This window comes from Phoxinus phoxinus, assembly GCF_949152265.1.
Source record: "Phoxinus phoxinus genome assembly, chromosome: 2".
In the NCBI taxonomy this organism is placed as follows: domain Eukaryota; kingdom Metazoa; phylum Chordata; class Actinopteri; order Cypriniformes; family Leuciscidae; genus Phoxinus; species Phoxinus phoxinus.
The window spans coordinates 18,025,120-18,039,264 of NC_136877.1; the positions used below are offsets into that span (position 1 = coordinate 18,025,120).

Sequence of the window (14,145 nt, forward strand, 5' to 3'; positions counted from 1 at the left end):
TCTGTTGGGTTTATATTCAGTGAGCATATCTGCAATGTATTGAGGTCCTAGGCCATTAAATGATTTATATACCAGTAATAATACTTTAAAATCAATCCTAAATGTGACTGGGAGCCAGTGTAAAGACCTGAGGACTGGTGTGATATGTTCATATTTTCTGGTTCTGCTCAGGATCCTGGCGGCAGCGTTCTGTACGAGCTGCAACTGTCTTATGGTCTTTTTGGGAAGGCCAGTGAGGAGTCCATTACAATAATCCACCCTGCTGGTGATGAAAGCATGCACAATTTTGCACAAATGCACAAAAGTCTTGACTGGAAACAAAGCATCTAATTCTTGCAATATTTTTTAGATGATAGTATGCTGATTTAGTTATTGCTTTGACATGACTACTGAAGCTAAGGTCTGACTCTAGAGACACCCCAAGATTCCTGACTTGATTTTTAGTTGTTTGACCTCTAGAGTGAAGGTATGCGTTCACCTTGAGAACTTCATCTTTGTTTCCAAACGCAATGACTTCAGTTTTGTCTTTGTTTAACTGAAGAAAGTTTTGGCACATCCAGCTGTTTACTTCATCAATGCATTGGAACAGGGAGTCAATGGGGCTGTAATCGTTTGGCGATAGGGCTAAATAGATCTGTGTGTCGTCTGCATAGCTGTGGTAAGAGATTTGGTTCTTTCTCATTATTTGGCTCATTGGAAGCATGTACAGGTTGAATAGGAGTGGCGCAAGAATTGAGCCTTGAGGAACTCCGCATGTCATGGATGTCCACTCAGACTTATGGTCTCCTATACTCACATAATAACCTCTCGCTTCTAAGTATGACCTGAACACTTTTAGGACTATCCCAGAAAGACCCACCCAGTTTTCCAGCCTGTCAAGAAGTATGTTGTGATCAACAGTGTCAAATGCAGCACTGAGGTCGAGCAGTACCAACACTGATAATTTGCCTGTATCAGTATTTAAGCGAATATCGTTAATTATCTTTATGAGCGCTGTCTCTGTGCTGTGATGCGATCGGAAACCAGATTGAAAATTGTCAAAGTATCCATTCGAGCTTAAGAATTTGTTCAGCTGATTGAAAACAACTTTTTCAATGATCTTGCCAATGAAAGGAAGATTTGAGATCGGTCTATAATTGCTTAATATAGTCTTATCAAGATTACTCTTTTTTAGGAGGGGTTTGACAACTGCAGTTTTCAGGGAGTTTGGAAAACTTCCAGAGAGAAGTGAGGCATTTACCACTTCTAGGAGATCTGCTTCTAAGCTGTTTAACACACTTTTGAAGAAAGATGTGGGAAGAGCGTCAAGGGCGCAGGTTGATGTTTTAAGGTGCTGTACAGTTTCTTCCAAAATTTTGCCATCAATTTCTTTGAAATCAGACATAGTAACTACTTTCTCAGGTTGTGGTCTGATCTGTCTGACCCCAGTGCAACTCAGGGATGTGCTGATCACCTTTCTGATATTATTGATTTTCTCAGAGAAGAAAGAAGCGAACTCACTGCACTTGCTGTCTGAGAGCATTTCACTGGGAATCTGGCTCGGGGGGTTCGTTAATCTTTCTACAGTAGCAAAAAGAGTGCGTGTGTTGTTTAAGTTGCTGTTAATAATATTTGAGAAGAAAGTCTGTCTAGCTTTGCCTAGTTCCATATTGAAAGCATGGATGGTGTCTTTGTAGATGTTATAATGGACTACAAGTTTTGTCTTCCGCCACATGCGCTCTGCTTTTCTGCATTGTCTTTTCATATTTTGCACTGCTGTTGAGTTTCTCCATGGTGCCTTTTGTCTACCACTCTTCCTGACCTTCACAGGAGCAATATCATCAATTACACTTTTAACTTTTGAGTTAAAAGAATCAAGGAGAAAATCAACAGAGTCAGCAGATATGCTTGGTGTTAAAGATATAGCCTTCATAAATAGTACACTAGTGTTCTCATTTAAGCATCTCTTCTTGACAGACACAGATCTAGCTTCAATGGCAGGAGAGATCAATATATCAAAGAAAATACAGAAATGATCAGACAGTGCTACATCCTTAATAACAATCGATGAAATGTTTAGACCCTTACTGATAAGTAAATCTAGAGTGTGTCCACGATTGTGTGTCGGTCCATGTACATGCTGAGTCAGATCAAAAGTTTTTAAAACAGTTTTGATTTCTTTTGCCATATTGTTTTCTGCATTGTCTATGTGGATGTTGAAATCTCCGGCAATAGCAAAACAGTCAAACTCTGAGGAAATGGTTGATAACAGTTCTGTAAAATCCTCAGCAAAGGCTGAAGAGTATTTTGGAGGCCTGTAAACAATGATTAGTAAAATGCGTGGAGCACCTTTTAACACAATACCCAGATATTCAAAAGACGGGTAATTACCAAATGATATTTGCTTACATTGATAGACATCTTTAAAAAGAGCAGCTACTCCCCCACCTCTCCTACCCGTTCTGCAGACACTCATAAAAGTGAAGTTAGGAGGGGATGTTTCATTGAGGACAGTTGCACTGCAGTTGTCTTCTAGCCAAGTTTCATTTAGAAACATAAAATCCAGGTTGTATGTGGTTATTAAGTCATTGACTAGAAGTGATTTATTTTTAAGTGAGCAGATGTTTAAGAGTGCTAACTTTACAGTCTTACTTTTTGTCCGCACAGCAGTCTTAGTTTGGCGTGTAATAGGCACCAGATTAGATGGGTTTGCTGTACGGCTTTTGAAGGCCTTAGACTTTCTATCATGTAATCGAACAGCAATAGAGAAAGATACAGGCACACAGGGTTCCCGCTTGTTCTGTAAACATTTGAGAAAGTTACTGTTATCATAGCGGGGACCCGGCACATATCAATGAGAGCTGGTATCAGTTGTTTTTGGTTCACCTCGAGCAGAAGGAGGAGGGTGTGACCCCTGTCGTTGTGGCAGAGCCCGAAGAACTCTTGCAGGAGGAGGGGGAGGGCGAGCGGGGCCCGCAGGCTTTGGTGGTTTTGGGGCCTGCCGTTTTTTGGTTGATATCTGAGGGCTTGCAAAAGAGTGGGATAGTTTGGTTCCAGCATAGACTTCCAGCGTAGACTAAAACTTGACTAAAACTATCAAGTTTATAAGTGACTAAAACTAAAAAGCATTTTCGTCAAAAAGACTAAGACTAAAAGGGCTGCCAAAAACAACACTGGTGTGAGAGGGGGAGTGGCCAGCAGGCTAGAGCGGCAAAAGGCAATGTGTGCTTCTTTTACCGATACATATTTAACGATATATTTTGCATTTCTAATCCAAACAACGTCAAACTTGGCACTGCACTTACTCGTGCCTGTAGCAAGACACCTGTCAAGTTTGAAATCCATCGGACTTACGGTTCAAGAGATATACGAATAACAGACACACAGACAGACAGAAAGACATTTATCTAATTTATAGATAGATAGATGTGGCTTCAGAGGACTTGCAATATAGTGCCCAAGTCACTTGGATCATTTTTATGATACACCTAACTTTTACGGAGTGTCTATTTACACTAAGTGCAAATAGTCAGCTTTGTTTGCAGATTATATTTACCATAACTCCGCCCACAATTGTTTAATTGATCCAGACAATATTGCTAAATAAATTCTGTTGATAACAGGATCAGTTGCTGCTTTTCTAACGCCGGGCCGAATGGTTCTAAGAACGGTAATGAACGGTTCCAGTTAAATTTCCACTTGAGCCTGGTACAGAATGGCATGATTACAAACTGTTTTTGGCCCGAAATTCTCAGCACGGTTGGCTTGACCGTCGCAACTCAGGATTGGTCACTTGTCTGTTGCCTGGCTTCCAGTTTTTCTGTATGGCTAAGTGCACTATGTAAGCGACGTAAACTTAATAAAAATAAAAATTACAAGAAATATCTGATCATCCTCCATAATGCGGTTGCATATCGTCTCTAAACTCTTGCGTTACCAGGGTATTGTAACATTGTATTTGTATTTGTTCCATATATTTGTTGCCCCACAGTGGAAAATAAAACCATATACGTACTGGCTGCGCCGGATCGGCACCCAAATAGAACGGTTAAGCAGAGAGAACTGTTTTGCCCGATGGTGAAAAAGTGGCGAGTGGCGTAGAGAATAAGGTGGTGGCATTAGCTTGTTTACTGTATGATTATTGACATTGTAAAAAAAGTTGTTAATTTATCTATAAAGCCGCTCAGGAAAAAACAGTGATGTCATCGTCCAGCTCAGTTCAGTTTTCATATAATGGTGTCAATGCAGGCAGATCAATAAAATAGTTGAATATTAAGTGTCCCCAACTAAGCAAGCCAAAAAGCCAAAGGTCGACAGTGGCAAGGAACAAAAACTCCATCAGGTGACAGAATGGAGAAAGAAAGAAAAACCTTGGGAGAAACCAGTCTCAGTCGGGAGGCCAGTTCTCCTCTGGCTATCTAACGAACAGTGTATGATTATGATGCAGGCAGCATTACAGGTCAGAAGTCAAATTAGATCGGAACATTCGGATTATTATCCAGTTCCATCTGGTTGAAGATCGGAGTCATCACGCGGTATAAAGACAAGTTTGTTGAGAATCAGTGCCACTGGCTTTGGTGTCGATTAAGCCTTCACAGGGGAGAGTCTAGTTGACCAATCTCTGCTGACACTTTAGGTATGTGTTGTGGTCGTGTCTAGGCGCAGGTCCTTCATCTGGTCTAGATACCTCCCGGATACGGCTGACTACAGCAAACCTCAGGATAAACAGAGAGACTATTAGCCTAGATGCCATTCTTCTTATGATGTAACGAGAACATCGGATGTTATAGGAAGTGTTTTCAGTTCCGGCTGACCCAGTTTATGCAGCCTAACAATCCTTTAACTGATTTGAATTATAGAAATTGATAATGTTCAATGTTTATGCCAGGTTTAAGTTTAAGTGCTAAATGAGAAAAGGATCTACTGCTTGGAGTTGATTTTGATATTCTAGGTATTATCAACTGGCCAGAATTTTGAGATTGCAATAGACGTGAAGTGCTATAATGCGTTAAGAGCTTGTTTAAGTACTGAGGAGCTAAACCATTTAGTGCCAGCAACCAGCAAGATTTTAAAGGTGACCTATAGGGGTGTCACCAGCTAAGGATTTTCAGTCGAATCAGAATATAGTCAACTAATAGTCGAATCATGTGTGTGGGGTTGGGGAAGGGGGAGTGGCTTTAACATTTTAAAGCCGCTATGTACAGAACATCACACAAAGATATAGAAGAAAATGTATGAGCGAAACGCAATAATTGACGCTTTTAATAAAATAAAAGAGTAAAGTCAATAATGTGTGGTACAGTGTTCTTATTTTTGTCATTTAAATTCGTCCCTGCTATCTACCTGCACCTACCAGGCTGTGCATGGACCTTGGGTTGAATTGGAATAAATGTCAAAGACTTTAAATACTATATATACAATAATTTTAACTAGAAATGAGAGTTTTAGCTAGGGGAAACTGGATTCTGGTTTACATCACAAATGTACTCAGCATAAAACAGCTAACATAGCAAGAATGTATTATGTAAATATTTTCAAGATTAAATATCACACAGCACATGCACATTTTGAGACATTTCAAGCTGTCTTTGGAATGTTTATTCTTGATGAGATACAGAATTGGCTTAACAGCATCCTCTACTGGTTGTATTGAATACTCCAACATTTGTCTCACAGGACATAGGGTGCTTCTCAAATGGAAGGCTGTGTCCTAGTAAGGATGCATTTCTCGGCTACTACATCATCAAGTGCAGCCGAAGGCCGTCTCAATTTGAAGGTTCCTTGGAAGGCAGTCTTTGTTTCACATTCTTTATTCGGCTCATTTTCAAGAATGCATTCTTTGCGACCGTCCTTCATTCACCCACAATCTTTTGAACAAATTCTAATTCACGAAAAAAGACTGATGGTCAAGTCAGCACTGAGCTTGTCTGTAAGACATAAATAATGATTTATGAGATGATGGCATACATGTTATTTTATGTTTTGGTGTAAATTAATCACTTAACACTAAACTGCCAATATAACCCCTTAAGCAGCACCCCCCTTTTTTTAATAGACATGAAAATGCACATTCTGGACTTAAATGGTTGTAATTCAAGAATGCTTTGGAAAATAGATGTAAGATTGGTCTTGTTTTAAAGAAGACATTTGGTAGATTTTTGTAGAAGTGAAATACATTAAAAAAGTTAAACAGAAATTTTTTTTTATAGAAGTTTGAGTTTATGAAAATGTACAATCTTAAAAATTGTATTATTCATATTTTATATAAAATATATTTTTTCAATACCTGGTGGACTCTAAAAATGCAAAGCCAAAAATCTGAACAAGTTGTTTTTCGAATTTTAGGTTGATATCTCTTAAAATAAGCTTTCAATAAGATTTTGTTTGGGCGCAGTACCAAACTTTTTCACTAGTTGACATTTCTGCCCATATAAGGGCGCCTCCATTTCCATATGTTGTTTGAGTGATCTGAACCATTATTTGTACAATTTTCATACAATTTATATAAGTAGACTCCTATTCAGGAGTAGTATTGGACGTTTGGCAGATTTTGAAATGAATTCAACCTCTAAGAAACAAAAAGAACATGTATGTGCATTATAGCTCGCTGTAGCTCGCTGCCACATCACAAATGGTGAATCTATTATTTTTTTCTTTATATTCAAAATTTTTTAGACCTTTTTTCTAAAAGAATTGAATGGATGCTATCTTTTGAACTCTTGGCATGAAAACAAACTGAGGTTTCTACCATTCTTTCATGATTTTTCATGTTCATCACTATTTCAAAATAAAGGTCTGAACACGCCTTAGGAGTATGAAAACATTCTTGTTGCAAATTGATAAATTACGGCTCCTCTGTAATTTATTTTGGAAATCAGTCACCAAATATGTAAACTAGAGATTGTAAGCTTTCAAATGATATAGTTTGTCAATATTAGTTTAGGTATATTACTGTTTTAAATATGTAATGGCTGTGCCAATATAAGGGGATATATATATATATATATATATATATATATATATATATATATATATATATATACAGGGTGCTTAGTTAAGGGGATAACTAAGCCATTGGGAGACCTCAGGCAGTTGTCATTCACCGTATTACATTAATAGAAAGCCAGTGAATACAAAGATTTTCAATACAAAGTATTTTTCCAAAAGTAAACCTGTTCCAGAAACATGTGACGTAGCCATGCGCAATTACTACACATTTAGTTGAGGAAGACTCTAGCCTACAAGTCTCCGAAGGACTGGATTAGGAAGGACACAACCTCATGAGGCAGACTTCCATTTGAGAATCCCCCATATTTGCTATTTGCCAGATGTTGTTTTATCTAAAGAATAAAGTTCAGGGGTCAAACGTCATAACAGGGCCCTGACAATTAAGAAAAAGGAGAAAGGTCATGAATTAACACTGGTTTGATTCGAACAGCCTTTTTATTACGAACCCCTGAACAAATATTGCAAACTGATATTTGTTATTATATTATTTTAATTTATTATTGTAATCATAAACAAATAGTTTCACTGTTTACTGCACTACCAATAGAGGCTACTGAATCAGAAGTCTTGCACATTCACAGGAAATAGATTCATTCTGTTTTGAAAACGAAGGTGGATTACTTGATCTTAGTTCTTTTTTTCTCATAAATTCAATGGTGTGTAATGTATTTCTCTTCCTTCTGTAGAAAGTCTGATGCTGGGGACAGAGATGGATCTCCAGCTGGTGGAGGGTACAGTTGTGGCCTTGGAGAGTGCTCTGAAAATGTGGCTTCATGACCAGGGCGGAGACAGAGAACAACTGCACTTGTTGTTACCCGCTTCTCTCACAGCACAGGGTTCTACACCACATCCTGCCAACAACAGGCCAAGCCCAGGTATACAGTTTATAAACACATTTTTATCATTTATTTCAGACTTATATGTAGGTTTATCTGCTAAAATATTTCTTGCTGTACGCATCTCCAAAATGAATATTTTTGCAAAGCTTGTGTTGTGTATTGTATGTCTGCTTGTTATGTAGGTGTATGTGATGTTGCTTTTGCTCATGTCCCCCTCTGCAGTCTGTTTGAAGTGCGACATGCAGGAGAGATTTCTCAGTCCAGCCCTGCTTCCCAGCAATCCTGACCTTGGAGTGAAGACTGAGAGCACGCAAGATTTCAAGCACCCAAACAAGAGTCTGGCCAACCCCTCGCCACACCGCCTGCGAGTTGTCAAGTACAGTCTCATCTGTTGTTAGATTTTGTTTTAGGAGCTAAACTGTAAGCAGATGACAATAGATTAGCCATTAGCGTGACTTGTAAGATTTTATTTAATTTTTATGAATAGGGTTTTGCCACAGAGATTTATATCATAATATAAAACATCACATACCTGGGAAAGTCCATAATAGTCGTTTTGATGGCTATTAATGTTCAGATATATTCAATAGGAACACAAAAACTCAGTATGTATGTGGCCTCTGAAACATAGTTAATGTACAAGTATGACTGTGTGAGGGAGAAGAGGATAAAAAAATCTATGCAAAAGTCAGTGTGACGGAGACTGCTCTGTTTGAGTCCTCTGTTTCCAACACACAGTCACACATTGTGTTCCACTTGAGTGTTTTGCATATGATTTTCATGCACATGAGGTCATTCTTCCGGGCACTGTGATACAATCATACCACTTGTCCCCACCTAGCCATTATGGGCCAATTTGACGTACACTTGCATAATTCCCTTTCCGCTTACACTTTTGAAGAAATGGATACTTTTTATCAGCAAGGATCCATTAAATTGGTCAAAAGTGACAGTAAAACATTTATAATGTTATAAGATTTGTTTCAAATAATTGCTGTTCTTTTCTGAACTTTATATTCATCAAATAATCTTAAAAAAAATGTTTTTAACATTGACAATAAAACGTTTAGCACCAGATCAGCACATTAGAATGATTTCTGAAGGATCATGTGACACTAGAGAGATGGCTGCTGAAAAGTCTCAAATTAAATTTCAAAATAAATTAAAATATAAAATATTTATTTTAAATTGTAATATGATTACTGTTTAACTGTATTTCTGATAAAATAAATATGTAATTTCTGTAATTCTGATAAAAAAATTTGATATATATACATTTTTAAAAATAAGAGGAATCATAAATATTGCATTTTTATTTAAATGTTTAAATGTTACTCTGATTAACTATTTCACACAACATAACAGGTGTTTACATATATTCCACAAGATAAACGAATAATAACTGAATTTATACCAATAACATACAGCAATATCTTTAATAATTATCAATAATTAAGAATTAATTTTAAAATATACACCTTTAGATCTAGCTGTTGTGTGGGTGTGTGTGACAGAGTTCTTCATGCCGATGGAGTTTGTCAGTCTGTGCTGTATGGACTACCGCTCGTCATCAGACCAACCTCATGCTGGCAGCTGGACTGGGATGAAATGGAAACAAACCACCAGACATTTCATGCTCTCTGCCACATCCTTAAAGTCAGTGCTTGCAGTGTGTGTGTGTGTGTGTGTGTGTTTGCAGAGCACAGCTGTGTGATAATCTGTTATGTAGCCTAAGGATGTAAAAATGTTGTAAAAGAAAAGAAAAGCTACACTATATATAAATCTGTTTGTCAGACCCGGGACTGGTTCCTGTTGGTACGCTCAGAGCCAGGGTCAGGATCAGGATCAGGTTCTGGTGTGTTCTCCTACTATGTACTTCAGTCCTCTGGTTCTCTCTCTCTGCTGTTGAAACCTGTGCTGACACGAGAACTGATGCTCCCCTGCTGTCTGCCTGTCTCAATGGAGGACCCACCACTTCCTGCACTCGCCACTGTGGAGGTGCCGTTACATAAAGACAGACATCTAAAGCATAGCCCTGACATAATGAACAATCATTGTTTGAAAAACACATCTCACATTCAACTTGAGTCATTTAGAATCAACAACTGGTTATGTGAATTATGTTATTCAGAATTATGAGTGCAATTACTAGTATTAAAGGGATAGTTAATCCAAAAATTACAATTCTGTCATCATTTACTCAAAATATCTGTGAATTGTTTTTCTTTAAAAGAAGAAATTTTGAAGAATGTTGGGGTCCAAACAACATTGGACACCACTGACTTTTATTGTATACAATGTCCAAAAGACAAACAAAATATCTTATTTTGTGCTCCACAAAAGGTTTGAAATAAATTGAAGAGTAAATGATAATAGAATTGTTTCCCTTTAAGAGAGTTTACTAACCCTTTACAAAATAATCATGTTACACCTCCATGATGATCATGTGATCACTGTGTCCAGAGCTCCCTAGAGCAGCTTGAAAAGGACCCTGTTTTTAACCCTCTCTGCCTGGACTCCAACCTTTACCTGCACCTGAGAATTAGAGGTTTGCTCACCCGCACATCACAACCATTTGGAGCACAAGGCCAGGGCCGAGGCCATCGCAGGGGCGCCAGTCGACCACCAGAGGGCTCCACACAGCGTCAGGTTAGATGAGTAGAATGGGACAAAATGTCTGAGATACAGTATGTGCAACACAGAAACAAGTAGAAAATAAATAAATGTTGTTTAGAATTTGAATGATTTGCAGTTTGCCATAACTAATCAGTTTTGGACAGTAAGTTAGAGTTGATAGCTGTATAATTATTGGTATTATAATTATAAGTATTGAGTAACATGTTAATGTTCTAGGGAAATAGAGGAAATAGTCTTGTCATACCTCCATTATAAAACCATGACAAAATATGGCATAAAACCTGATATTGTGCCAGTAGTGTTGGCTTAAAGGGATAGTTCACCCAAAAATGAAAATTCTGTCATCATTTACTCACCCTCAAGTTGTTTCAAACCTGTATGAGTTTCTTTCTTCTGTTGAACACAAAAGAAGATATTTTGAAGAATGTTGGTGACCAGACAGTTAGTGGACCCCATTGACTTCCATAGTATCTTTTTTTCCTACTATGGAAGTCAATGGGGTCCAGCAACTGTCTGGTCACCAACATTCTTCAAAATATCTTCTTTTGTGTTCAACAGAAGAAAGAAACTCATACAGGTTTGAAACAACTTGAGGGTGAGTAAATGATGACAGAATTTTCATTTTTGGGTGAACTATCCCTTTAAGTTGACCTAAATAGATTAGATGTAATCAGGTTAAAGTGAAGAAGAGGCGTGTGTCGAACTTCAGCAACTTTTAAACTAAAATGTCAAGCTCTAAATCTGACATTTAAAAAAATATATATATAATGCAAATAAATGGAGAGGAAATATTCTATTCTAATTATATTAACCATCTATCAACAAAGACACCAACTATGGCAAATGGTTGAATTGAGAAATTCTTTGCGTGTGTGTGATGTTAGAAGGGGAAATTTATTGCCCCAGAGAGCAAAAACGAAACCAAGCCCTGGCCTAATATTGAAACACCCACACAAAAGGGGAAATAAAAAAAAGAGTAAAGGGAGAATGAGATATAAAGAGCAATACAAATAAATGGGTTCCTATTTTGAATCTGGCCACAATTCGACTCAACATGACCAATTTTCCAACCTCAAGCCCTTGGTGATGTAACACATTATAAATAGAAGAAAGATATTTAGCAAATTCCAAACAAAAATATAGTCATTCTTCTAGTGCACCGAAAAACAGATGTAACAAGCGGATCTTATACTCTTAATAAAGCATGTTAGTTCCATCAGTTGATAGGGAGTTTTGTGTCAAGCTTGATGAATTATATTCTGCAGCATGATTTGAGATGAGCATGCAAGAGCATTTTGAGCTTCAGTGGAAAAGGAACATCCGACTGTTAGTACAAAGTCACATGATCAATGTCGCAAATTTTACTTATTTGATTAGTGACTTAGAAACATTTCCTATGCATTTCTTAATCATTTTTACATCATACTGTTCTTTGTTTCAAAATAATTTCAATTAGATTTGAACCAATCTTCTGTGCAATACAGGACATTTTTTGCCTAAAAGGGCTAAAGCAGTGTATACAGAGAAGTGTTAGAAGTCACAATGACACTTAAAGCTCGGCTTGGAGGAGGTGAATTACATTTTCCATTCTTCCAGTCTTAGCTAACAGTTTTTTGTTTTTTTTTGTTTTTTATGTGCAGCCAAATTTTAATTCTGTGGTAGAGTTTGACATGATCTGGCACTATGCTTGCTCTTGCTCACTCTCTCATTTTTCCTGTTCTGTCATTTTTGGTCGCAGGGTCGGCAGTCTCAGAGCCGTGCGCGAGCCACTGTGGCCCCTCTGCCGTCCATTCCTTTAAACAAGATGCCTCGCCCTTCACTGAACCTCAGCCACTCTCGACCCTGTGCCCCTGCCCTCTCTTTCCAGGACAGCTATGAGGAGGAAGATCCTCTGATCATTCAGTAAGGAGAGAGAAAGAAAGCAGAATACTTTCACTGTGAGAGGAAATCACACATTAACTCTCACACTGACTAACATTAACTGCTGTGCGCAGCCAGAAATTTAGAGCAGTCGTTTCTAAACTCCCACAGACAGGATGTTACATACTTGCACATGACCAGATATATACTATTACATGTACCGCTAATTTGAAATATATATGTGCTGTGCAAACTTGGTTTACTATTTAGAGTACTAACACAGTACTGTTCTGTGCATCCCTGCTTCTCTCATTTAACACAAAGCACATTTTAAAAACGCAATATACACCTTCAGCTAGCTATACAGACAAAAATACAGAAGAAAAAAACACTTGATGGCATCTCATTATTCTTTAGATAAAGGTAAATATGTTTTAAGATGATTCAATATAATTAAAATTATTCCTTAGTTAATTCCTTGGTGTTCAGAATAGAATTGAATAGTGCAACATCACAGCTTCATTTATCTACTTGCTTTACACCTCAAATTAATTAACCTCATTACTTCTCCAAATAAAAATGTCACTGACACTGAGACTGACACTGCAAAATCAGTCCTCATATCTCAGATGCCCAGTATGCTACAAACAAGCTGTTTTGTTACCCAAATGTTTGCGATTAAAACAGTCCTCATAGTAACAGCATGATTTCGCTCTTTTGGAGGAGTAATTAAACTAACCGTCATGCCGTACCGTTTAACAAAGGCTGCACCACAACTGGGAAAATAGTTGTGAGCTGCTGAAAAGGAATAAAACACAAAACCACAGAATTGTAAAATGACAAGAAGAAAGGCTGTTTAAAGAGTGAACTGCCTTCTCAGTGTACATGCTGTGGCTAGAAGGCTCTGTAGAGAGTTGAGGAGGAAGAGGGCCAGAGTAGTGGAAAAGTAGAGCCATTGTCTTCCTTTATGGAAGCTGCCAGTACAGCCCCAAGGGAAACACACTGTACTCAGCTGAGCAGGAATTCAAGGCCTTCAATGAGTTACAGTGAGGGGGAAAGACAGAAAGAGGTCACTGTGTGAAGCTCCGAGACCTCGCGGAACAAGGTTCAGCGTTGGAGGCGCTGGTTTAGAGTTGTGAGAGCTGAGGGATGCGATTCTGAAAGCAGACTGAGGTCAGAGCTCTACTGTTACTCAATGGGCCTCTCTTACTACAGCCCATTAAGTTTTGCCTCATTAAGCTTTCCGCCATTCCACCCACCTGGCACCGCCTACGCCTCGTCTTTATGACATCGTGGTGAGGTTTGGCATTGCGCAAACGAAACGGCAGAAAAAGCAGACATAGAGAGATGATCTTACGTCATTCTCCTTTTTTCATATTTTACGTTCACAATTTCCTAACTTGTTCAGTAGTTACGAAAGAGATCCAGGGTTTTTTTTTTTTTTTCAATTGTTTTCCAAATGACTCTTTACTTTTGATTGTCAGCACATGTTGTCTTAGGGACCAGTGCCCAAATCACTAAAGTTAAGAAAAAAAACATTTAAATAATTTTTGAGCTATCACTGCTAAGGGTTATCTTAATGTAAGGTGTTTATAATTTTTTCACAGTATTGTTTAAAATCTTTAAAAAATTATATTAAGTAGTTCTCTGTTTATTTACTTTTAATTAAAACTATTTTGTTTACTTAATGTTGTACATTCTTTATAAACCAATACACTATACTAATACAATGTTTATAAACAATATATATATATATATATATATATATATATTACATTCTATATATCTATTAACTCTTTGTATATTATTGGATAAATGTTTT

At 37.7% G+C, this 14,145-nt stretch overlaps 1 protein-coding gene across 8 annotated transcripts in view; it reads left to right on the forward strand.

Annotated features, from left to right (window-relative positions):
- m1ap (meiosis 1 associated protein) overlaps positions 1-14,145 on the forward strand; it is a 61,351-nt gene that overhangs the window by 36,863 nt on the left and 10,343 nt on the right. For all 8 annotated transcript variants that reach the window (XR_013796493.1, XR_013796494.1, XR_013796495.1 and 5 more), the window contains exons 5-10: positions 7,674-7,862; positions 8,049-8,202; positions 9,341-9,482; positions 9,621-9,824; positions 10,290-10,475; positions 12,202-12,365. Coding sequence is in view for 1 of the 8 variants with exons in the window: in XM_079603577.1 (XP_079459703.1) it covers positions 7,674-7,862; positions 8,049-8,202; positions 9,341-9,482; positions 9,621-9,824; positions 10,290-10,475; positions 12,202-12,365 (1,039 nt within the window). In the remaining 7 variants the exon portion in view is untranslated. The remainder of the gene's footprint in view (positions 1-7,673; positions 7,863-8,048; positions 8,203-9,340; positions 9,483-9,620; positions 9,825-10,289; positions 10,476-12,201; positions 12,366-14,145) is intronic.